The sequence below is a fragment of the Meleagris gallopavo genome, chromosome 5 (genome assembly GCF_905368555.1).
Source record: "Meleagris gallopavo chromosome 5, MGAL_WU_HG_1.1, whole genome shotgun sequence".
In the NCBI taxonomy this organism is placed as follows: Eukaryota; Metazoa; Chordata; class Aves; order Galliformes; family Phasianidae; genus Meleagris; species Meleagris gallopavo.
Window position 1 is genome coordinate 42,855,020 of NC_139408.1, and position 25,461 is coordinate 42,880,480.

Below are 25,461 nucleotides of genomic sequence, written 5' to 3' on the forward strand. Positions count from 1 at the left end.
ATCACTGCCATGAGCAGAATCACAGAACCAAGATCAAAACACCTCAGTTATTTCTTCGCACCTCTTTTATATAAAGTATAAAAAGAAAATGGCCCTGAAGCTGTGCAGAAGGGTAATAGGGAACTAGTTCCAAACCTGAACCCCATAGAAAATCTCACACTGTAAGTAACTTCTTACAAGATCATATATAACATTGCTTAAAAGTGGTCCTTGACTTTTGCAGTGTTAGAGAAACCAGAAAGTATGACTATGCTATATGAGAATTTATATGCTTTAACATTTTAGCTAACGATAATAACTTTTCATAATTTATTGTACTGCCTCCATGTTGGACTGTTAAAAAACCTTAAGCTCCTTTTTCCTCACCCTACACTGCACCAGTACTCCCGCAGCAAGACAGAGGTTGAAAAAAAAAAAAAAAGGCAGAGTAATACAGATGCCAGATACTAGAAAGAAAAATGATTTTTCAGCTCACCCTTTGGGAAGTGAAGGACGAGAAAGGATTGGAAAGCGTGGAAGGGAAAGAATGAGTGAAGATTTCTGAGAGCCCTCCTCAGGTGGAGAGTCCAGGGAATCTCTAAATACAAGGTACATGCAGATAAACAGTCTGAACTTAGTACAGGCATGCATAAGAGTTTTCAGCAGCAGCACCAGATGACTGGGAGTCACAGGATGGAGATAATTACAGTGTTTTTTATGACTTTTCCTATTAATAAAACCATATTGTGAAATGGTCAAAAGTAAGTAATCCTAGAGACTGACATTCAAGACAGAACTATAGAACTCTACAGAACTGATATTATTCAAACTGCAATTCACAGTTTCCAGAAATGCACCACTGCTACTAACACTTTTCAACTCTCTCAAATGGCAGCCAGCCTTACAAGCTTAGAGATGTGAGAGCTATTTTATTGCAAATTAATCTTACTCTGCTAAAAAGAAGAGTTAGAATTAACCATGCCAGTGAATCATCTGTGGTACAAAATATTCTGTTAACTGTAGGGAATTTTAAATCAACACCTCCGTAGATAGCTTTCTGTGGGTAACTTACTGGGTCTGTTTCTCTATTTCTGTCCGACGTAACTTAACTAAAAGAAATCTGTACCAGTGGAAATGATTAGCTCAAATTCCAACCCTTGATTTACAAGTTGGAGACCAGCCCATTCAAATTTAATTTGATGAATTGTATTAAATTTACTTCATACTGGTGCTACTTGAGCTATACAGATTCCATGAATATCCAAAGGACCACATACCTCTCAGCTGTCAATCCAGCACATTTCAGGAGTGCTTCACATACACTTCCCGCCCTTTTAAAGGCCTTCAGAGTGTCCTTTCAGGGCAGTTCACCTAATCACAGGCCAAACCCAATCCCAGTGCTTCCAACAAACATTCTAGCAATAATAGCCTCCAAAGCAACTAAAGTCTGTCACAGCACTGAGATCCAGCACCAGGGGTCAAACATTACTACTTTTGGTAAGATTTTCAGTACTTAATATTGTCCTCCGTTATAAATCATACTAAAGTGCAAGTTTGAGAAACTGCTCATAAGAATGATCTCAAAGACGATTACGGAAAAAAATACAAGCCATACATAGTATAATCTAAAAATGATACTATAGAAATTACAGAAGTTATAATAAATTTTGCTTTTCATGGGAACTTCAAGGGCACCAAGTATTCTGCTAAAGTATTCTACTTACAAGCTGCATTTATTTAGTCTGTAAAATTTGTGTCTAGCCACACACATCCTCCACACATATTTTGCTGTTTCCATATCTTCCTGCCAAAAAACAAAACCAAAATTTGCTCATTAGTCAAAATATACATATTCATCACTTACTCTCATAGAAGTCACTGAAATTTTGTAGACTAAATTGCTATTAACTGATTTTAAAAAGTGAAAAAAGTAAAGAACTCGGTAGTCTTTAAGGTCCCTCCAAACACAAAATAAAAATATAAAAATAAAAAATAAATAAAAATAAAAAGCTCACTCACCGTTTGGAATTGGATTGTCTCTTCTTTGTTTGCAAGTTCTAATGCAAAAAATGATTTGTTGTGGGACATGTTGGCAATGTCATGCCACCTAGAGACAAAAGGAACAGAACATGACTGGTGAGCTATGTTTTTCAAACCACAGAAAATACAACTGAATTACAGAGACCATGTCTACAACTTAACTAGCAAAACATTAAGTAACACTAGCAAAACATTAAATAACAGTCTAACTAATAAAAATGTATGAATTCCAAACACTAATGCAAAAGTTACCATTTAACTCTCATACTTTTATATAAAATATATGAGAGATTATTGGATAGTTGCACATGTGAATATTGCTAAGTAAACTGACTTGCGTATCTTAGAACATTATATGTTCTGTGGACAGAGATGTTCCTTTTTGACTCAAGAAATGTTTCACAATTAAACGTGTATTACATGTTCATCTCTTAGAATTAATCCAGCTTAAAGGGATTAATTGTATAGCCAACAGACCTCCCTTCAGCCTTTCAGTATTTAAAGAGATCTTATAACAGCAGGGAGACCAACTTTTTACATGGTTTGATGGTGATAAGACCAAGGGTAATGGTTTGAAACTAGAAGGGGAGATTTAGTTCAGGTTTTAGGAGGAAATTATTTACTCAGAAGGTGGTGATGCATCCAAACAGGTTAATTAGAGAAGCTGTGGGTGCCCCATCCCTAGAGATGTACAAGGCCAAGTTGGAGGTGGCCCTGGGCAGCCTGAGCTGGTGGGAGGCAACCAACTCATTGCAGAAGGCTGGAACTGGGTAGTCTTTAAGGTCCCTCCCAACACAAGCCATTCTATGATTCCCTCGAAATTCAGTATTTATTTAGCATAAGGACTAGAAGTATGATTCCCTCGAAATTCAGTATTTATTTAGCATAAGGACTAGAAGATAATGCTCAGGTTTATGAAACAAATAAGCACACATCATATCTAAGAGTCTTTCATGCTAATGACGTACATACACAAAATATTATGTATAGGATATTATAAAGATATTTTAATACAGAACAATACTAACCTAAATACAACAGGAGGCCGGCTATTTTTGTGTTTCACAAAGATACCATCAAGACATGCTCCAATGAATATGTCACTTCCTTGGCTGTCCTGGAAAAAGTTGCAAAAAAATTATGCGTATACAGAAAAATACTTAGAAAGCAAAGCTGTATGAGAAATAAACAGTTTCAGAATTCTGAGGAGAGAGGAGAAATTAGTATGTGTTTTGTTTTGAGGATATTAATATTTATTTGCTTTTACTTTTAACAGGAAGCAGCTATTTTTACATAGGGAAGAAAAGAAATTGAGACAAAAATTAAAGCCCCGTTTACCTTTGCAGGATAGGTCTCCTCACCATAGCCCTCCATTCTCTCCACTTCTTGCATATATAACATTTCTGCATCAGGAGGAGTAAGGCCTCTACAAAAGAAAATAGTGATCAACTAATACAGTCAACAATATAAAAAATACATTTGTTTTACTCTGAATGACACCATTAAATCTACAAGAACACCACCAAGACTATCAGACACTCATCAAAACACACTGTTTCCATTTGTACCAAGGTCTGAAAACCTGTCTCAGCCTTTATGCTGTGATTCTGGTTACTTCTTTATCTTAGTCATCTCCACCAGAAATGGCAACAAATACCAGTTAAAATTATTGTCTCTGCTGATGGCAGAAAATCATTACATCCCTGTTCAATCCATCACTGTCACCTTATTTTCTCACTTTCTGATAAGAAGTATTCCAGCACACATGTTAAAGACCTGAATTTCTCCTACTGCAGTATACAAATTTAGTATACAAGGAACTACATCAAATTTGATGAGAGAGTTATTTTCTAAATCTTAACAGAGTTTTAATTGTAATGGTTTGAAAACTTCAGCAAGATAAAATTTGTAGCTAAGGTGGTATTTTTTATGAAACCTGCTGTCTTTTTTCACTAACTTGCACTAGCATTACAGGGCTTAAAATCATGTGTTTCCCTAAATACTACAGTTGATCTCACAGAAGGCATTATCTCTACCTGAAAAATTTTGTCATGTTCATTCTTATGCCTCTTAATACCTTCTCCATCATAGTTTTCTTTATTCCTTCGCTTTGTCCTAATGTCATGCAGATTGGTCTTTCTCGCTGGACCTTATACGTTCCATCTTGTTATGAAAACATTTCAAAGCTAAATCAATTTGAAATTTTCAAACCTTTGCTTTAAAGTAATAAAAAAAAAAGCCAACCCACATTAGTATTAGTATCATAGTCACAAACACATTTTGCTAATGAAGTGACAACAGAGAAAGTAACTTTCCTTTGTCTTGGACCATCACATTTAGCAGCCTTAGATCACAAACATTCTGGCCCAGTGACCATCTTTACATTTCAATTGCCTGCAGAATTTACCAGTATTGTTTATTGAAAGACATCATGACTAGGGCCACAACTTCATGTTGTAAATAAGTTTCAGGCTCTTTATCAGGTGAAGTCACACTATTTACTGCTGTACCATATATTAATCTTCTAGAAAAATCCTCTTCTTTACTTCAGGAGTCATTAGTTCAGTTTTCTTTTCATTTAGAAAAAAAATAAATCAAAACAACAATAAAACACAGCCGTACCAGTGAAAAAAATAATTTAAATGAGAGATTAAATTAGTTCAACTGCCTTCTGAGATTCTCAACTCCCCGAGCTACTGAAGTAGTCACATCAAAATTGTGCAATAAAGAGTTTTAGAAATGTTACCTGTATTTCTGATGAAGTAAGGCAACTTTCTGTGTTGCTTCTTCCAATATTTTTTCTTCTTGTAGCCAACCCTTAAGGTAAGATAGCATTTATAGAATGAATTACAAAACATTCTATGAAATAAAATGGCTGTAGTGTCTTTACACAGAGAAATCGACCCTCCACTCTAATTTTGTGGATTAGACTCTGTATAACATAAACAAAATCAAAAAGTACAAATAGTTTTGAAGTGATTCTACTTGCTTTCTTGTCTCTACCCTCATAATCTTTTAAATACAATATAACTGAAAAGATCTTGCAATATCTTTGCTTCTGTGTAATATCTCACCATATTCTCAAAAAACCTTTACTGAATTTGTCAATCTTGGGAGCAGCAAGCTGGATAAATATAAATCATTATTAAGGATCATGATTTATCAGTCTCATGTTTGGCTACAGTACACTGAAGAGCTACTTGCAACACAGTTTGCTTGTGATCAATAATACAAAAAAAGAACTTAAAGAAATTACTTACCACTGGAAACAAAGCAAATCTTTGTAGAAACTCTTGAGATTCATACTGATCGTAGTCTCCAAAATCAGCTGAAAAATAAAAGTTGCATTCAAACATTTATAACAAAATTATTTGATACCCCATTAATTGCAGAAGGATTCCCAAATAGGAAATCTTCATGTTACTGAACTACGATCTAAGACAACGGATCACACTAACCAGTAATGTTTATGAAGAGAAAAATAAAAACAGATTCCGTGCTCTTATCTTGTTCAGAAAAATTGGTAAGATTGCTTGTGGATAGAAGAGGAGAAGAAATGATAAAACAAGCAGAACTCTGCTCCAAGTTCCTTACGCTTTTATTTGCGTGGTTTTTAATCACAGTTGGGGACAGAAGGGACCTCTGGAAACTAGTGTTCTCTCCTGCCCAAGCAGGTCAGCTACAGCAGATTGTCTCACGGCCTCCCCCAGTCACATTCTGAATACAGATTTTTGGGCAATCTGTTCCAGTGTTTCACCTCTCTCAAACAAAAAAACGTGTAAGATTTCTCATATCTCAACTTGTACCCATTGCCTTTTATTCTGTCCCCAAGTGCCACTGAAAAGAGTGTGGCTTTGTCTTCTTTACTCCCTCCTCTCTGATATGTACTTGTACACAATGACACTGTCAGCAATGAGCTGACAGACTGTTCTCACTGCTGGATTCCGAGCAGCCAGAGCACCTTGGACTCTGCAGCTTCTGTTCACAGCTCACTGCATGAAGACATCTAGAAAGTGGAAATCAGATGTCTTAATTTCCCTGACTCAAATAAATGCTCAGACAGAACTTAATAAAAATTGATTTTATGTCACACCAAAAGGCATCAAGAATAATTTGTGTCTTTTTTGCTTTCTAGGAAAGAAGTAGCCAACAGTTCAAAGAAATAAAATAGTCTAAAAACAGAAAATTTATGTATCATCTCACAAGATAAACTGTTCTAAGAAACATCAGCCTGCCCAGAATGGGCACTCCATAGAACCACAGAAACATAATCTCCAAGTACACTTCTTATTTACATTACCACAGATTCTAACCTACAATAGTATAACTGCAGAGACATTTCAGAATCAAGTATTTATTATGCATTAGCAATTACTGTGCAAGTTATTCATGATTAAAGGGTCTAGTATGTCACAGGCTCTTCCAACAAAGTACTTGAGATAAAGCAGTGCTTAGAAGCAGCCTATTGTAAGTATTTCAAACACAAACAGTTCTCGAATTCAGCGCACTCAAAACAACAAACAACTGCTTCTGTTAGTTCACTAGCTAAAATTAACTGACCTACCTTCTATAAGCTACTTCAGTCACTGGAGTGCATTAATTTAGAACCTGCACTTTTTCTATGTTGTTTTTTTTCATCATGTTATCAACACATGTAGTTCTCACATAAAAGACAGAGAAGAATGTGAAAGCTACAAGGATAAATATTTTCCATCTGGAAAGAGGATTACATTGAAAGATATCTATAAACAACTTACAGAGCAGAGAAACTTTTATACTGTCTAAAGATATTAAAGTAACAAAGCAAGATTTTGCCAGCTGAAGACCATTAAATCCTGGTTTAGATTAAACAGATACACAGTTATATAAACACTAACATTATTCATCTACACCACTGATAACTATATTCTCAGAAAAACATGATCATAATCTTTAATGTGTTGTAGTCATTACCCAGAATTTAAAAAAAATAAGACCAAAAAAAGAAAAAAAATCTTGTGGTTGTATGCACTGGTAGTGATATGCAGCTTTACAACTGATGTACTGGAGCGACATCCACAGAGGAGCAATACACAGATCAATAAACAAAGCTACTACATTAAAAAACTGTTGACTTGAGAGATTTCACATCAAACAAACATGTTAGCAGGGAACACCAGACATGGTAACATTAATTAGGAAAACACTAATTAGGAAAAACAAAGTAACCATTTTCACATACGCACCTCAGAAACGGGTTTTCAGGAAAGATTTCAACATAGAACACAGAGTGTTAAAAATTCCTAACTTGAAATTATCTTTGGTGTTAGGACATTTGGGAGCAGAGGTGGAGATACTAGTACTGCTGTACATTCAAATCTACTTATTATTAAAGTATGTCCCTTTCTCATGTGACAATGTCAGAATAAAGTTTTCAGTAAGAGAAACAGATGAAAGCTCTGCTGACACAAGCAGACAACTTGCTTCGGAGGTACTCCGAAGGAATTCAGGTGTCTAGGTACCTAGGTACCTCAGAGGACTGCACTGAAATACCAGTAAGAACTGGGTCACTGATCTCACTGTCCATTTCCCTCTCTCCCCCTCATTTTCCTTTCCTAGCCAATACACTGGCTGATGAAGTTCTAAGGAGCAAGCCTTTCACCTTTCATAACCTACTGAACTGAACCTTCACTGCATTTGTAGGGCTGTCAACTGAAAACAAAAATGTGCTTCATAGAAATAAAATTTACACTAGAAAGCAACTACCTCTTGCAGTTTTATTACAGCAAGAAGAGGGGTCGATAAGCAATAAACAGAAAGCATGCAACAGAAAATATATCAACAAACTTCCAACGCAACATCAGTATGATTGCCTTACTTACCTTGAACAGCCAAACCAGCCAAATGTATTGCTTGTTCTAGTGTGCAAGGAATGTTGCCCTCCAAGATATCTTTCTTTAATTGCAAATAATACTGATACCTACGTGTAGAAAAAAGAAAAGAAAAAAAAAAGGAAAAGGTAGCATGGGCTTCTTATTCTCAAGAGACTGCATGTCCTCCCTCCATTCACTAGTATATGGGGAGAACACTCATCATTCAGATCCCCCATATGGTCCTTATCAACTCTTCCTTCAGCTTTCATTTATCTACTGCAGAATTAAATCCTGATCCCCTTGAACGGCACAGAATTTCCACAGTTTCTATCTACAACCATAGCCTCAAGATTTTTTTTTTTTTGTCTTTCCTCCTTAATATTCTTATTATCTCCACTAGTAAACCATCCAGCAGCATACAGTAAATTCCCTTCCAGTAAATCCAATATGAATATCCCTTCAATCATGACAGTTACATCCATTTCTGTACTACAATTCCCAAATACATTCTGTTCTCACTTCTTTTTTCTTCCATTAAACTAATCTTTTCCTGGATCATCTCTTGAACGTGCAAACCCTGTAAGCTGTAACTGTGGACTGTGGTCCACAGTCCAAACCATTACTTTCTTGAATTCTTCTGACACAATTCAGCCATTCATGTCACACCCTACTTTAGCCAAGAAGCACATTTGTTTTCTATGAGATCAATTTAAAAAAAAATTACTGATTTCCTCATATTGTATATTAACTGTTGTGAAGTAAAGCTTTAATACTGAAAAGAATGAAGTGTGTGCTGTAATTCAGAGAAAAAAAGTCATGGAAACATTTTGATAATCAGAAGTTAAAAGACAGATCTCTTCCTTCTCTGAACTGTTAAAATTCAGTGAGTTTTATAAATACTGTATAGACTTTTCCTGGATCCTGTTACAAAGAAGCACTATGCCACATTACACCAAATAATATCCTTACAGAAAAGAATCAAAAATAACTCGGACAAAACCAAGGCCCTTAAAAAAAAAAAAAATGTAAGGAAAAAGCCACAATATATCAGAAAAGGCTAGAGCAAATTCCTAAGATCACTGAAACATTATTTCTTTGCTTAGTTTATAAACTTTTTAAAACATTAAAAAGGGAAATAAATACTATAATATATAAATATAATAATAAATAATAAAATAGTTTGAACATAAATTCTGCCTAAAATAATAATTTCTATTTCTATAAAGTCTGGGAAGGGAAAAGCAGACAATGTGTACATGAGCTATATGTTTCAGGATGCTGAAAGTGAAATTATAGACAAATTTATAAAGTTTACCTGGTAATCTCCTGCTGAAGTTGAGAAACAGTAGGCACATAGAACACTACTCCAAAATACACTGTTGGTTCCAAGGCATATTTGTCCAGCTGCTTTTTCAGAGGTTTGTCCAAATCTACCCATCTGCGCTGATTCTGCTTGTTGTAATACCACAGACTGAAATACGTTATCTGAAAGAAAATAATTTCAATGATGAAACAAATTTAATATTGCCACATTAGATAAAAATATATTGCATGAAAGTCTTGCTACCTGGAAATAAAAAAAACTTAAGATCCTAAGACTAAGGTTATTGAGAAGCCAGAGAACTGGAGGGACATAATATTTTAATATCAAACCCAGGTATTACATCCAGATAAACAATTCATAACATATATACATACATCGGGGCTACCAAATCCTGTTCTTATTTGCAAGCAGTTCCTGACTCAGTTGGGGCAATGCATTTAAGCGTAACAAGGAAATTAAGGGAAGTGAGAAATACAAACAGAATTGGACTACAGGACAGCAGAGTATGGTTTGTCTTAGGAACCAGCAGGCAGGCCTACACAGGATGCTGAAGGACAAAAGGGCATGGACCAAATGGTCAAGAATTACCTTATTACTCCTGATCACACAAGAAAAACCCACAAAACACCATATGCAGTGGAAGAAATTGCCCAAAGCAGCTGAGGGATGCCCACCCCTGGGATTTCACTGAACATTTTGAGTAACACAGTAAAACTTAGATTGGACATGATCTGCTTTGAAAAAAAGTTGGACTAGACTATTTTTCTGACACCAAAATATAGTTCTACTGAGTAACACTGCAGAGCCACTCATTCAAATTTAAATCTCTCCAGTACATTTAAACTGATTAAAATCTTCTCCTCTTCTCCTGGAGCACTTATTTCATTCCGTTCAGAATTATCAAGCAGACATGTACTGGAAAATAATAATGTCATTATCACAGAAAAACTAGAAATCATAATTACATTTTCTTATTGTGGGAAGTAGATAAGGGAAGGGAATGCAGTGAACCAACTAAGATGAGGACATTCATATGGAGATTCTCCAAGTCTTTGCTACACATACGTCATTATATGTTGAAATGGTAGAAATACCAACACCTTTAATCCAGCACTTTTCTTTACATAATTATGTTTTCAGATTCTTTAAATTGTACAAAATAAAGCTATTAAGGAAGGCATTTTACAAAATATAGGAATATTTATCATAATATGTTCTTTTCAATAATTTTCCTGAATTAAACTTGGAAAAATTATCCACTTTTCAAGAAAACTATTTATTATTTTCTCAGAAACTATCGTTTTGATTCTTTGGAGCACAAATTTAAAATTTACTGGGAAATGAGAGCTGGTAGTACCAAATCTGTGTTTTAGTAATTTCCTGTGAAAACAAGCATATCTGAAAAATCACATAGAAATCCATCTTCTTAATTTAAAATCTAAATGAGATGAAGGATCCAGCATCATGGTATTCGCTCCATTCCTTACAGCTCTGATACATGCATGCAACCATAGCATGGCTCCATATCAGAACGCAGGGACAGCAATGAAATCAATTCTCTGTACCAACAACAGAGCATTAAGTAATTTTGGACACCGAAGTCAAGGTAGGGCATTAGGTTCATCGTATCACATATTCTGTAAAAGCACAGTCACCAACAACAACTGTGAAATTAGAGCTATTTTTAAGGCGTAATGCTCCTTCCACAGTTAGCAAATACTTCTTAAATCTACTGGCAAAATGTACTTCTCTACCCCTCTCCAATTAGCATCAATGCATTTTTAGTGATTTTTGTTTTCTCGGTGCTTAAAAACAAACTAAATTAATGTGATCAATCCAAGCAATTGCAGAATCAGTATGCAGAAAATAGAACATGCTAGAATACAGGCTGTCCTGTATTCTGTCTTCTAACAGAACTGTAGTTCCATTCAATAAAAAACACAGGCTATACTACAAACACTAAATTAAATTAGAACTGTTCGTAGACACAAAACAAATTCTCAGGTGGACGCTGAGTGCTCTTAACTGCAGAATTCTAAAAATAAAGCATGAAATTTAAGAAGTCAAACACTTCTAGTTTCAAGGAGAAAAAAAATGGCTCTGATCACAAACACTATTAAAAAAAAATACTGTATTCTAAATTTTTCAGTTCAAGTGCATCAGATTGGCTGGTGCCAGAGAAAACACTGGCTTTTATTTCTGTATTTCAATTCATCCATCCCTAAGATCCAGTGCATGGTAGCCCCTGTCACCTCACAGCTTAAGATTCCTTGAGATATTAAGAATTTTAACAGTGCTACAGATACTCCATGAAGAAGAAATATATTACATTCACTGCAACATCTCACACTGTAAAAGGATAAAAAAAAAAAAAAGATAAAAAATATCCCTCACAATCCATTCTGTGCTCTGAAGGAGGAAAGGAAGCCCCCTGTGCTGGCCCAGCTGGCTGGCTGATGGCTAACCACACCGTGTGGGCTGAGAGGCCTAGCAGACACCAAAAACTACAGGTAAAAAGGCCTGCAGAAGCATACCATCAAAGCTGAAAGACTTCTGGAAAAGATATCACATTAACGCTCCTGGAAACCAGACAAACATTTATAAGCAACACTTCGAATAGTTTCAACTGCAGCTTTGGTGTACATAAGCTCCAAACAAACATAGATTTGTAACAGAAAGGGGAGAATGAACTGAAATGTCTGGTAACAGCACCACTGTTCTGTACTCTCTGAATGCAGATACTCCTGATTCTACAACAAGGATAATCTGAATGTACAACCTATTTTTAAGCCACGATGATTTCTTGTGCTTATCCATTTCCATACAACGCAGACCACTTTTCCTTACCATGCACAGAACCAAGATATTACTGGCACAAGACTAAGAAAAATATTTCTGTATTTTAAAATATACTCTGGAATCCAGAATATACTTTATTAAGATTTTTCTGTCACGTTATTTTCCCTTAAAATCTCCTCCAAACTGGATGATCAAAATACAAGCCGAGGTAAATGCTATGGGCCAAAACCTACCTTCTGACTTCTATGCAACCCTTTCACTTGACTTCAAGGGCAGAATCTGACCCTGTGAAATTTCAGAGTAGTTTATGTGCCCTGGAATATTTTCACTGATTAAAATAGAATCCATTTTACTCTTTATAAAAGTTTTTATTATTAGTAGCACAGGACAGCACCCAATTCTAAAAAGAATGTAATGACATAACTGCTAAAATATGTTAAGCTGTTAAGATTAACGCTATTTTGAGGTTCATTTATTTTAGTGACTTATTCATCACCCAATCCCTTTGAAGAAAGTCAAATGTAAATAAAAGAACCTTAACACTTCTGCAGTTGCTTACTACCCAGCTGCTTCCTGCCGCTACAGGCAGAAAAATTAAGTATTTTTATACAAAAGTTGAAGAACGCAGAGAAAAGCCCAATATAATCTTGCAGCCAACAAGGCTCATAGGTTTGTGAAAGAGAGAGGTAGCACCCACACTGGCATCTGCAGTCACTGAGTCCTCACAAACTAAGCAGAGGAGCTCCGTCAGGTTATGTGTGCCACAAAACTACGTTACTATTATATCTTCTTGCATGATGTTCCATGATAGTCTGAGAAACGGGTTGATCAGCCATAAGAAAAGACTCATGAAATATCTTACTGCTATTTTCTGTTATTTAATGGCAGGGTTTAGGGGAGACAGAGCCAAATTATTCTTCTAAAGGAGAATTCCAGTGAGAACCATTGCAGGGATGAGAAATAGTGAGTGTGAGCTGCAATGTGGTAAACTCAAGTCAGATTAGGAAAAAAAAATTCACAATGAGACTAGTCACACACTGGAAGGGGTTTCCCACAGAGGCATCAAGTCTCCATCCTCAGATTTCCTTTTAAACTGAATCAATGATAAAGTCCGTCTACAGTCTACCCTGTACCTGATATTAGTTGGCTATAATTAGCAGCCATATTTCATTTTATTTTTATTAAAATGAACCTGTCTCATCCCTAACATAATTCCACATGTTATACATATCAGTTATTCTGACTAGCACTACACACAGAAGAACATCTTTAATAAAGAATCTCAGTGTCTACTTTGGTCACAATTTACATTATCTAGAAAAGGAATCTGACTGACAAATGTATACGTCAGATAACAAGTGTGTAATAGTCTCTCTTAAAAGCAGCTGTTCTGCATCCCCCAAACTAAATTGTGCCTTTCTGTTCTCAGCAGTATAACACATCAGAAAAAGTTTTATTTCCTAGGATTCTGAGACAACACAATTACTGCTGTATTTTACAAAATTATTCTCTATGGACCCACAGATAAAGAAAAAAAAACCCAAACAATTTCTATGGGTGTTTTTCTGTCTTCATGTTGGTATGTATGAATACAACACACCATAAGGCTTTCTTGAAGAGAATGCTGAAAACAGTCTCATCACAAGAGAATGCTGAAAACACTGTCTCATCATAAGCTTTGCAGCCAGACTAAAAAGATCCCAGCTAGCCCAGGGACTCCACTGAGTCTCACTTTATCTTATACTTGGATACAAAACAGCCCCTGCCATCAGAATACAACTGTTAAAATAAACTGCTTTCAAAACTAGCTCAATAATCTCGTACTATGCACAACTGCCAGATACAAGCAAAGGCTTTACTCTATGTCCAACATTAAGAACTACAGGAGACAAAAGGCACTAAAAATTCTCCAGAAACTTTCTTCTTATCACAGCAGACATCCCCCTCCACAAATCTTCCCAGTCTCTAGAGGAGAAACCCGGACTGGTTTTGGAGCAGCCTGGATTGGCCAGGGTACCGGATACAAGATTTCCTGCAAGTGGTGGAAAAAAAAATCTTAAGTCTTAATCTCTAAGTCTTGCCATGTATCTGCCACTGAACAGAAAGCTGCAGCCCTCAACATCCACCAGTGCTTTCAGAATAAGGAGGATGGCTGAGGAGCCTCATAAGAATCCCCTCTTTTTTTTCCCCTATTTGACGCTACTCACTTTAGGGCACTTTGGCTTTCTTGGCTATTTTTGTTCTAGCACTGACAAGGTTTTCAACTGCAGCTAACCATAGGGAGGATTTAGCAAGGTACTAAAAGAATTCAGAAAGAAGCCAATCTTAACTCTTTCACACAGTAAACATTTTTTCCAACACAGCCTACTGCCACATCCCCCGCAATGATTTTCTCCTGACTGCATCAATATCATTATCACAAATGCTACTTAAACAAAGCAGTTGCCAATTACAGCTTAAATCAATATTGCAGGGATAAGAAATTTAAGAATCGTAGTTTTAAAAAACAATATTTTGCGAGGTAATCTAACATTCTAATTCAGATTAAAGCACTGCAAGAATGGTGGTATGTGAATAAATGGGATTTCCTCTGAGGGACAAGGCAGATTTAACTTATCAGAGCGTTATACAAAATTAAATTGACTTATCTACGAGATAAAAAGCAATACTTTTACAGCGCATAAAAGATGTTATGTCCCATCAAGACATATTTTAATCTCTTGCAGAAACAGGTCAGATATTGGTGACCCGTTTTCCTTCTTCTGTAAATTGTGCTACTTTCCCCCCTCCATTCAAGACTCCAAGAAGGATAAACTTGCTTACTTGCTTCTGACTCTCACCTTATAAAGCACCAACATTAAAGGAAGTATTACATTCCCAATTATTGGATTCTGAAATTCTGATCATTTTACAGTATCAAAGTAGTCTAAAAATACAGAACAATAAACTAACATACTTGCTTCAGAACTAATGAAAATCTGTTAAAATTAGTATAAAATTAGTATAATATTATATCACAACTCACAGGTATTGTGACAGTGAAATAATACAATCAAGTGGTACATTCAAATTCTGACCGAACTTTATTAAAAACTAGAGAAATCAGAGGCAGTGCTGCCTAACTGCCACCTAGGCTTTCATGGAAAAATCTTAATTAATTTTGTGTCACTCAGTGTAATAAGCAAGATGGAGAATAAATCTTACCCCAGAGCATACTGCTGTTTTCCTTCAGAAAAAACCATGACAGTAATTACACCTAAGGCAATTGCTGATTTTTAAAATGCTCTGTCATTCTGTGTATCTGGACACATGAATTACTATTTCAGCACATTTAAAATTAATGCATGAGGGAGTCAACTTTGTTTTTCAAGAAAGTTGTATTTTATATGAATAACACAACACACTGAAGATCTTTCTATGCATTCCTCCATGATAATTTCTCTCTCTTTCCCAACCCTAAGCAAAACTTCATTCAGAGAGGCAGCCATCAACAGTTCAACAATCAGCACTTTTATTTCTTTAAATATTAGTCAGTATTTTTTAAAAACTTGATACGAGGCATAAACATAATTATGTTAGTGACTCCTCTGTCATTGCTTGGCCCAACTTTTATCTGCTGGTCAGTATGCTTACTAATACATACACATGCAAGAGAGTGGTTGCACTTGGTCTTATTTTCAAAACATTACTTACCTACGTAAAAAAAATAAATAAACACACTGAATTAAAGTATTTTCATGCATTTTCTCAAAGCAAGAGGTGATCCTTTGGACTTCAGAACAAAGTTTTAGAAAATACTGAAGCACTGTTTCAGAATTTCCAAGTTATTCAGAGTTTGGATAACTTTGATTCATTCTTTCCCATTTGCGTCCAAAACAAACACAGGAATTCACATATACACCACACTTTACACAGAAGCTCTCTATTTTTTTAATATGAGTCAGTATTGCACCACACATTTGCACTCAAGTCAGATTCTGCTTGCACACGTTAGTAGAATTTGGCCATTTATTCTGGCATTAAAGTGTTATTAAAAAACAGAATTAAAAGATTCCGCAAGAGACCTAAATCAGTTGTAACACCTCTTGCCAAATATCCTATAAATATCTAACTGTAGTAACACTTTAAAAACATTTTTATATTCTCAAGTACCTAATTTGTATGCTTGTATCCTAAATGCAACACATGCAGTATTAAACATTCTTTTCTAGTTAGTTAATAATCAGAGCTCAGAACACTTTTTCACAACTTGCAACTTCAAAACGGTTTTGCACATCAAATACAGCTTTTCCTATGATTACAGTTAAATAATAGTTTGAGTATAGTCCTCTACGGGACAAAAGACAAACTATCCCTCAGTTTAATGCACTCACTTCACTTTTTTTGCAAGGCTTGCCATTCAGTAACAAAATAAAACTGTCCAAGTATTTAGACTTTCTGAATCCTAAGTTTGTGTCCATACAACTTGAAAATGAGATAAACTGGAAAAAAGCTACAATTACAATTACAAAAATTAAAATTACAAGTAAATTAGTATTAAGCTACACATTACATAATCTGAGGACTACTATGTAAGTATGATCTGTTAAAACAAATATATTAAAAGATGGTACAGCACTAAGAAACCAATCCATTCACTACCTAAATTCACTGACTACAAATTACACCAAGATAAATTTTATCAGAGTGTGTAAATAGGTCAAGATTCCACTCATAACTCCTGCAACTAATTATTCTGAGGCTGTACAGCAAAACTACATAGCCCATATACAGTAATCTGATGCTCATGCCTCCACTTTCGTATCCGACGTAAATCTCAGTGCTTAAACAGTCATACTTTCTTGTTTAACACTTTCAATTCACACTTTAAAGGGTGAGTCGTGCATTAAAAATATGAGTTCTTAGAGAATGTACTTAGTATTCCACAGTATCAAGGATTAATACTGTTTTTGCAGACAGAAGCAAATGCTCAGCAATCTTCCTGAAAACTTCATACTAAGAAAATAGTCAGAAATTAACCCTGTATCTGCTTGGCAAATCCTACTATTTAAAGGCAAAACAACATTTTTTGAATGCAAGCTCTGGAAAGTAATTTATATCCCTACTTTCCATTCCCTTTTATTGCAACACATTTTCCTGCCAAAATAATCCATGCAAGAATGCATGACCAAAAGAATCTGCTCTGAGTTCAGTAGTGTGCTGTCAACTCCCTTAGTCTGATATATGACTCTTAATGGAGGGAACTGCCAACCTTTTTTTTAAAAAAAAAAAACAAAAACAAAAAAAAACAGATTTTAGGAGTAGTTCCAGTGAAAGAGATAGTGAATTGCTGAAAAGAAAAAACAACCAACCACGCATCTCCAGCGCTTTGTAAATAGATAAATAAAAGCCAGTGGTCATCATTCCGAAACACAAAGCCTTTGCATTTTGCAAATCAAAGTTAAATTCTTCAATAGTTCAATTCTTTACCTTCTGATGACTAAGCAGTGACATCTGAGGGTGCATAAACTGACAAACTCCATTCAGTCACAACAACCGAATTCTAGATAGGTGACACCTGATGTGTTCTAAGTAAATGCTAAGGCTATGAGAGTACTCAGATTTTCCCTTTTCTAGAAAGAGCAAGGAAAAAAAAAGCCATATCACTCCACAGAATTGCACTTTTCCACAGTGACTGTACAGATTAAGAATATTTGGACAATGCAAAAAAGCATACTGGGTCAGAAAACATAAACAGTAAACAAACAGATGAATGGATTCCCTCTTTTCAATTATTCACTAAACAAGGGGAAAAAATATTTCTGAGAACAACTGACTGTATGGAGTATTTCCTACTGATAAATTCTACACCTACGCATGCTAATTCTGTTATTATTCTGTTTGCAGAATAATCACCATATGCATGGGAGAAGAGTTCAATTTCAGTTGAAAAAGTATATTTTAAAATACCTAGCAAAAAAAACTGGGGAGTGAGGGGGAAGATGTTATACAGCTACAGCTAGCATATACCATATTTCTCCATGAGGCCAGACATTGATCTAAATGACTATACGCTTGCTGAAAGGCACCTTCTGCAAACAGGTTTGTGATTTGTGAACAAACACTAGAAATAGTCACCAGCACACATATCACATTTGTGCTTCAGGTTCTTTTCGCAGCACTGATCCACCAGAAATAAATGCACAAAAATAAGATTCTCTTTCATGTCCTAATCTATAAGGATTTAAAATCTCATGTCTCTCAGCAATTCTTAGCCATGTTGCTTAGGCAGAAAGTGCATGGTGGCGTTTACTTTTCTTTTCTTTTAAATGATATTTTCAGCATTGTTAAATTTAAAAACAACCACTGCTGTGGCTTTATTCATCTTTCTAAGCTTCTGTTCAGTGCCACTTCTCACACGTTGTTACCTTAGGCATTCTCTTGTTCTGTAAGGTATGTTTTGCACCAGTTTTTGATAAACCCAATTCATCCTCAAGACCAGACTTTGAAGAAACAAGGGGTGCACAGAACAGCTGTTCAGCTGTTGTTGTAACCAAGCTGCTTGCACCAAATGGTAAGGATTCACCATGAAGGTCATCCAGCACCAGAGTCAAAGCCATACCTTAACTCGAAAGTTCACTCACCTCCCGCAACTCCAGCCTCTGAGCCACTGCTTCCAGACTTTCCTGGCCTGTGCTTTCCACAGATAGTGTGAACTCCACAAATTCATTATTGAGTAGCTGGATCCGAGCCACCAAACAACTCTTGCTGGATACTGTATAGCGTCGAGTTCGTTTCAATTTTAACCCAAAAGGTAGAGGCATCTTCTTTCCCACACCGATGGTTGGAGATAAAAAGCTACCACCACTAGGGACTTGAGAGAGGAAAAGCAGCAGTTTCCTCTCAAACAGTAAGGAGCTGTAAAGTCTCCAAAAATCAACCACCAGCAGCAGTATCCATTAAAGGTAAGCAATTTTTCCACCGACGTGCAAGTAGAGGGGCATCCACTGGAATCCTAGCAAGAAGCAAAAGAGAAAGAAAAATATATATGAAGCAGAAACAATTTTCAGAGCTGTTATGCATTCAAATTCTCAAAGAATCACAGGAGTTTCTGGTTTTTCCACATACAACACTAGTCTTTGGGTGTTGTTTTGTGTGTGTGTGCATGTGGTTTGTTTTTTTTTTCTTTACTTGTAAGTAAATAATGAGTCTTCATTAAACATGGCTGAAATGCCTTAAAATAAAAAGCATTTCTTAACTGAATTGGTATTTAAGTGAAAGACCTCTAAAAAGTTCTTCAGTACTTGTAATGCTGATGAAAGCCTTTTCTTTAAGAGCAAAACCAGCAGTTAGGCATTATTTCAGAGCAGCATGGAGCCTCAGCTGCTATCTGTTGGATTAAACACAAAACCAAGCCCCAAAGAAAGGCAGGAAGCGAGGCACTACACCTCACACCTCAGCCATTTCCTACCAGACAATTAAAATCCAATTCTTCCAATTTTCCCTGAATTGCAGCTCGCAGAGCCATTATTTCTTATGTTAAAGTGCGGTACACTGTTTGAGGTTATGGTTTCCCTCACACCACAGTATGCTAATTCTGAATACTATTTATTTTCCAATTTTTCTTGGGGTGGGGGGGAAAGGGAGAGGGAAGAAAAAAAAAAAGTACATTTTTTCTAAACGTAAAGGCTCCTCCGCCTTTCGCAAACACCTTCACACCTGCTCTCCTGTCGGCTCCGCCGGGCACTTACTTCACCCTTCCCCTCTTCCAAGCTCTGTCTCACCTCTTGTGCCCCAGCCTAACTGGTTTGGATTTTCAGTAGCACACGAAAAACAAACACACTACATGAACGCAGGTAGTGCTGCAGCAGCGCGAGCGCTCAAAGCGCCACCACCCAAACGAAGCGCTTCAGCCAGGTGGGGGACGGCCTCAGCAGGGCCGCCCAAACACCATGACTCGAACCGACGCCCACCCGGCTCCCGGTCCGGGCAGCTTCCACTGGCGGCAACGGGATGGGCCGGGCCCAGGCGGCGGCCCCGAGCACACGGCGCGGCTGCATTGTTCGAGCTCCGTTGAGTGAGGTGCCTCGGGACCTCTAGTGGCAGCACCGTGCTTCTCGAAATAAAGAGGTGTAATCACACGCACACAAACAAACAAACAACAAATCACAGGAATAATGCGTTTTAAAAGGCGCAATTTGATTCCCGAAGGCTATTCTCAGATAAGAATAACCACAAGAATTAATATGTCCGTTTATTTGGGAAAGGGAAATCAGAAGTAACCTTCCTATTGCACCTGCTTGTACAAAAGGTTTAAACAACCAGATAGCACTACACTGCTTGTATATTTACACACGCATGTAGAAATACAACGTTACTCAGTGCAACCAGACTGGGTTGCAATGCCCTGCCAGGCCCCGTGCTCTGCCCTTTCAGGCACTGTGGAGAAGCAGAGACAGAAGGGCTGCAGGCCTGAGGAGTAGCATGGCATTTTTCCTCGATGACATCTTTGCAACTCAGAACGACCAAAAGCACGTTTCATGGCCATGCTTCTAATAAGCTGGAGGCTGTTCTACCATTGTACACAGTCCTCATCCTCCACAGATATCATCTAAAACCTTAAGATTCATTACTACTGATTTAACACTCCCTCACCCCTACCTCAAAATAAAATAAAAATAAAATAAAATAAAATAAATTCCAAACACTGGCTCAATTACTCTTGGGTGTGGCCACAATAAGTAACAACTGACAGCAACAAGTTTCCCTGAAAATTCTAGAGACAGGCAGAGCCTCCTCACTTGATAACTTGCTCTGTACACTGATCCTCCCAAATCCAACCCAAAAAAGCAGCATGCAGGGAATGCTCTGTGAACAGAAACTTTTAGTTTCCTGCCCACTGCCAGCAGAATTTCGCACTAGTTTTACTCCTGGCAGTGAAACTTTTGGCTGGCTGACCTTAGCTCACTTCTGTGACACATTCTGTGCACAATTACGCATTCCTTCTTTTGGTGCTACAGCAAACTGAGAAACCAATTTATTGACTTTTTTTTGAAGCCTGCAATCACATGTGCAGTGCTGTTCTAATCTCAGTTTTACAGTCTGAACATAAAGACTGAAACTGCTATGATCCCATCAGACCCTTAGAAAAGTATCCCAAGAGCGTGGAAGAAACATCAGGAAGCAGCTGTAGGTGAAATTCACAAGGCACCTAATGCTGATTTTAGGCAGTCTCCAATCTCAGTAATTTCTGTGTGCACAGGTAGCAACGCAGGCATGGGGAGGAAGCTTAGGTCAGAATTTTCAGAATATTTCAGGAGCAATCAGCAATGCCAGATGCTCTCGTATTTGCCTTCTGCATAATTTTAAGTTAGGATACGTCTGCACTGTTACAAAGCTACAGTCAGAAGTTACAAACCCAGGTGACTCTCTGAAAAACAACCACCCTTTATTTAGCATGCCTGGGGTTTTCACACAACAAGTGAAAATTTCATTCATGGCCAAACTTGGTACACTTATATTTCAACACATAATTGCTTTTAAAATTACAGCAACATGCTCATGACTGAAACACAATTAGCAAGCTCTGCGATATCTTTTTCCCTTACTTACCCCTCCCGCTCCCCACTTTCCCCTCAGTAATAAGCATTTTACTCTGCAAAGATTTTCAAGCAGTCTGCGTCAATGATAGCATGTGAAATAAAACTGCAACATCCTACAGAAGAATAGAGTTCCTATAATTTTAAATGCTCAAAGTCCTTTTTTTTTTTTTTTTTTTTTGTGTGTGTGTGTGTGTGTGTGTGTGTGTGTGTGAGAGAGAGAGATTTAGGGAGCCAGAAAAAAATAAATCAATCAGAGTACTCTACCCTCCCCTTGTTTTACCAGTTAATCTTTGACTTGGCTCCTGGACTAAAAGAGCCACAGTAAGCGCACGTCTCAAACTTCTCCTTCCTCCAAAGCACAGAGCTCTACAGTCTTCACTTTTCAAAAAGTGAATGCTGGAACTCCTCTCACACAGCCACACTTACCCACTAAGTTTGCCTGCCGTTTTCCCATTACCTTTTGCTGCGATCCGAGGACACCGCGCCTCCTTTCACATGTGTGCAGCTGAAGAAAAACCACAGCGCTCCGAGATGTCTTCTGGCGGAGCCATCTCATCTGTACTCCTGTACTGCCTTACTGTGCTCCTCCCGCACCGCACAGCTGCTATCTCGGCTAACCCACCTTCTTCTCAGATCACTCATAGTGAAAACATTCCTCACTTCCTGTCTCAAAAAACTTGCTCTGGGTATCATTCCACTGGGTAAAGAGCTGGGGGTGGAAGGAAATATTGCAACAAAACAAACCAGTGCCAGCCAGCTCTGCAGGCAGTCTCTCCGCGCCACGCTGTGCTGCACGAGCACAAAATCGCCTTCTCTGGAATATTTTCAAGTCGTCCGTCTCTGTGTGCCCGTGTGTGTGTGCATTTAATTTCTTTTCCTGGAGGCGTTCCCCTCGCTCTACCCATGCGGAAGGATACGCCGAAAGAATTAAACCGAAGGCCCGTATGCTTGCAGCCCATTACCTCACAGAGTTGGAATGCCTGGCAGGGAGAATGTCAGCAATGAACAGCTGCTTCACTGGCTGCGGGCTGCTACAGAAATAGGGGCTACAACAAATAGCAGGCAATCCTTGCTTTTTTAATCATATGATCATTTATTTTAAGCTTTTCCAATTAAGGCAACTTTCTTACAAAAAAATAATTATCTGTTGGCCTTATTATTTTTATTATTATTATTTTTACACAGCTTGGAAGCATATTCAGGGTTTAATTCATACGTGCCACACTAAGTAACCTATGCACATACATTAATGCCTGCAGCTAAAAGAAGTCCTTGCAAAGTTTCAGCTGTTGGTAATATACACAGCAAGAAAATGCAGGCTTAAAGGCTGATCCTTCAGCTCTTCCTTTCACATCAAAACTCCCAAAGGCTCCAGTAGAAGGTATGTCTTTAATAACAACCACCTTATCAAGCATTAAAGTAATATTTATAGTGTTTAATGAATTCAATCATCACATAGGGGGCACTATTCCCTTCCCACAAATACTCAAAAATATACTCAAAAAATGTACGAAAAATAAACAATTGTTGTATGCTACATAGAATGTCATTCTCCACATTACATGAGCCAGGTAAAAGTATATACAAATTTGAAACAGGTGAGGGATGAGGAAGAAGATAAAGCAAACATGCTACTGTCTGAGCAAGTCTAACTTGCAGACCTGCTATGCAAAAAACAGAATGCTACTGAGAATACTAATCGCAGCTGAAATATGTAAGAAATTTTGTACTATGATGAGTACTTCTGAGTTATTTCTCTCAGACACAATAGGTTTCCTCCAATCAGGGGAATTGCCTCTTTTTTTCTCCCACATATGAACCATAGTTACAATGAAGAGTCCATAGGCCAAGAAAAGAATTCATTCAGAGGAGTCTTATATTGAATAAATTGAACAACTTTGAACTAAAACTAAATGAATATCCTTTTCTAGTAGTATGTTAGAGGCCAGAACTATGGTTGCCTGAGAAAACTGAACAGTATAATGCATGACAAATCCAAACTGTGAAGATTCAGGGTAACGAAAGCAATACCTCCTATTTCTAAACAATTCATACTGGAAACAAAGCCTCAATACTCCTATCTGCTTCATTTCCTATTCTAAGTTTTGATCACACCATTTTCCTGCCTGATTCCCTGCCTTGAAGTTGCATTATTAGAATTTTTAAATACAGGTAGGACATTGCTTATAGGCTTCTCCACAGCTTACTTTTTCTCCTTTGAAGCTCATCAAACCTTTATTCCTAAATTCCATGTTTTTCTTCTACTTTCTATAAACGTTAGTTTGTATCCTAACTCTGTGTTTATCTGTATTTTCTCCATTTTGCCCTTTATATCTCTTATTTTGCCCCGTCAGATCTCATTACCTGCTTTACCTATCATCTCTGACAAATAGGACAAAATGACAATGGAGTCCATGAGCCCACAATGATCTCTGATACAGGCACATTAATAAGACACAGTCCAAATGCCTCAGAGCACTATATTGTGCTACTGCTGCTCTCCTTCAACTCCCAATCTATATTTTCATGGCACGCATAGTGAGAAATACCCACATCCCTTTCAGAAATACCCACTCCCCTGTCAGAAAAGTGGTATGTATACATGTACTTTCCTCAGCCTAATGGAGTTATCCACTTGTGATAAAATACATCATAGTCCCCTAACTACCAGTTGAAAGGCTATTCCCAGAATGGTGAGACAATGAAGAATTAATGTAGAAAAAAAATCTTAATTTACTCACTAGCCATGCAAAATAGTGACTTAATGAACTGAAAAGACAGAGTATTTCTGATTCTATGTGTGACTGTTAAAAGCTATTCCTTAAACAAATTCACTTTATTACTCCCTGTGGCCAAGAAATCACTTTTGTCACTTTTTCTTTTCTTATCTGTGAAAAACCAGGAGATAGCTGGGTATCCATACATCATGACATGCTCCTCAAAGGTATAAAGAAATGAGTAGAATGGAAGAAGCTGCTAGAAAAATAACTACGTCTATTACATGCTTGATACCTGAAATTACACAGTTGCAAGATTTATTTTGACTTAAAAGGCACTGTAAAATGTTGAACTATGTTATAGTAAATAAGTAATTAATTTTATAGGGTTTTACTATATTAAACTGGTCACTTTTCCAAGACAGACAGTACTGAACTATAAACAGGGAGCTTCTGCCATAATTCATAAAATATATTTTTTTTGGAACAAAATATTTTTTACAAAAAGTAAATTAATTAGTTGATGACATAAATTTAATTCATATTAGTGTCCTTCCATATATTTTTTTGTTCCAGCAATGGAATAATATAACTTATTTGAAATCTAAACAGAGCTAAATATGTCTCTCAAAAGTCAAAAAGGAATGTTATAATTAAACTAATCTGTTACTCACTGTATCTCACTGTGACACCAGCACAGTATGGTCAGGTGAACAGCTCAGATCATTAGCATTAATTAGCGTAGGCCACCTCTGTATTATGTTTGGTTTATATTAGGAGCCGTGATGCAGAAAGAGATTGAAACAGCTGTTGCCATTGGGTAAAGTAAACTTCAAGCATTATTACTGTTAAAAGACACTTTATATGCTGATCTTTCTGTTCTTCACTGCCCACTGAACTGTCACCACTGAAGTGACATGGGACATTGGTGCAGGAGACAAATGGCATGACTTATTTTCTGTTCGTCTGCCTTCTGTCTCCTCTGCGTAGTTCCCGCTCCCTCAGAAAGCAATCCCTCGTAGCAATAACACTGGCAGATGTCAGAGAGACGTACGTATATTTGTTAACTCGGGCTCAGACCCAGAGAGCCGCCGGGCCGGGTCCCAGCAGGCCACCCCCTGCAGGCTGCGGACCCCGGAGCGCGCAGGACAAAGCATTTACGAGGAGTC

At 37.2% G+C, this 25,461-nt stretch overlaps 1 protein-coding gene across 3 annotated transcripts in view; it reads right to left on the reverse strand.

The window, feature by feature from the left end:
• The window catches only part of PTPN21 (protein tyrosine phosphatase non-receptor type 21), a 41,765-nt gene extending 19,266 nt beyond the window's left edge, over positions 1 to 22,499 (reverse strand). Inside the window, exons 1-11 of one of the 3 annotated variants that reach the window (XM_010711805.4) lie at positions 22,033 to 22,499; positions 18,618 to 18,988; positions 9,187 to 9,356; positions 7,881 to 7,978; positions 5,280 to 5,347; positions 4,766 to 4,836; positions 3,358 to 3,445; positions 3,048 to 3,136; positions 1,999 to 2,086; positions 1,704 to 1,783; positions 476 to 577 (exon numbers count right to left, since the gene is read on the reverse strand). In XM_010711805.4, coding sequence (XP_010710107.2) covers positions 476 to 577; positions 1,704 to 1,783; positions 1,999 to 2,086; positions 3,048 to 3,136; positions 3,358 to 3,445; positions 4,766 to 4,836; positions 5,280 to 5,347; positions 7,881 to 7,978; positions 9,187 to 9,356; positions 18,618 to 18,797 — 1,034 coding nt within the window. In that variant the 5' untranslated portion in view covers positions 18,798 to 18,988; positions 22,033 to 22,499. Of the gene's footprint in view, positions 1 to 475; positions 578 to 1,703; positions 1,784 to 1,998; positions 2,087 to 3,047; positions 3,137 to 3,357; positions 3,446 to 4,765; positions 4,837 to 5,279; positions 5,348 to 7,880; positions 7,979 to 9,186; positions 9,357 to 18,617; positions 18,989 to 22,001 lie in introns of all 3 variants that reach the window. The other 2 variants (XM_085225464.1, XM_003206659.4) reach the window with 2 other exon arrangements.
• Positions 22,500 to 25,461: the final 2,962 nt, after the last annotated feature.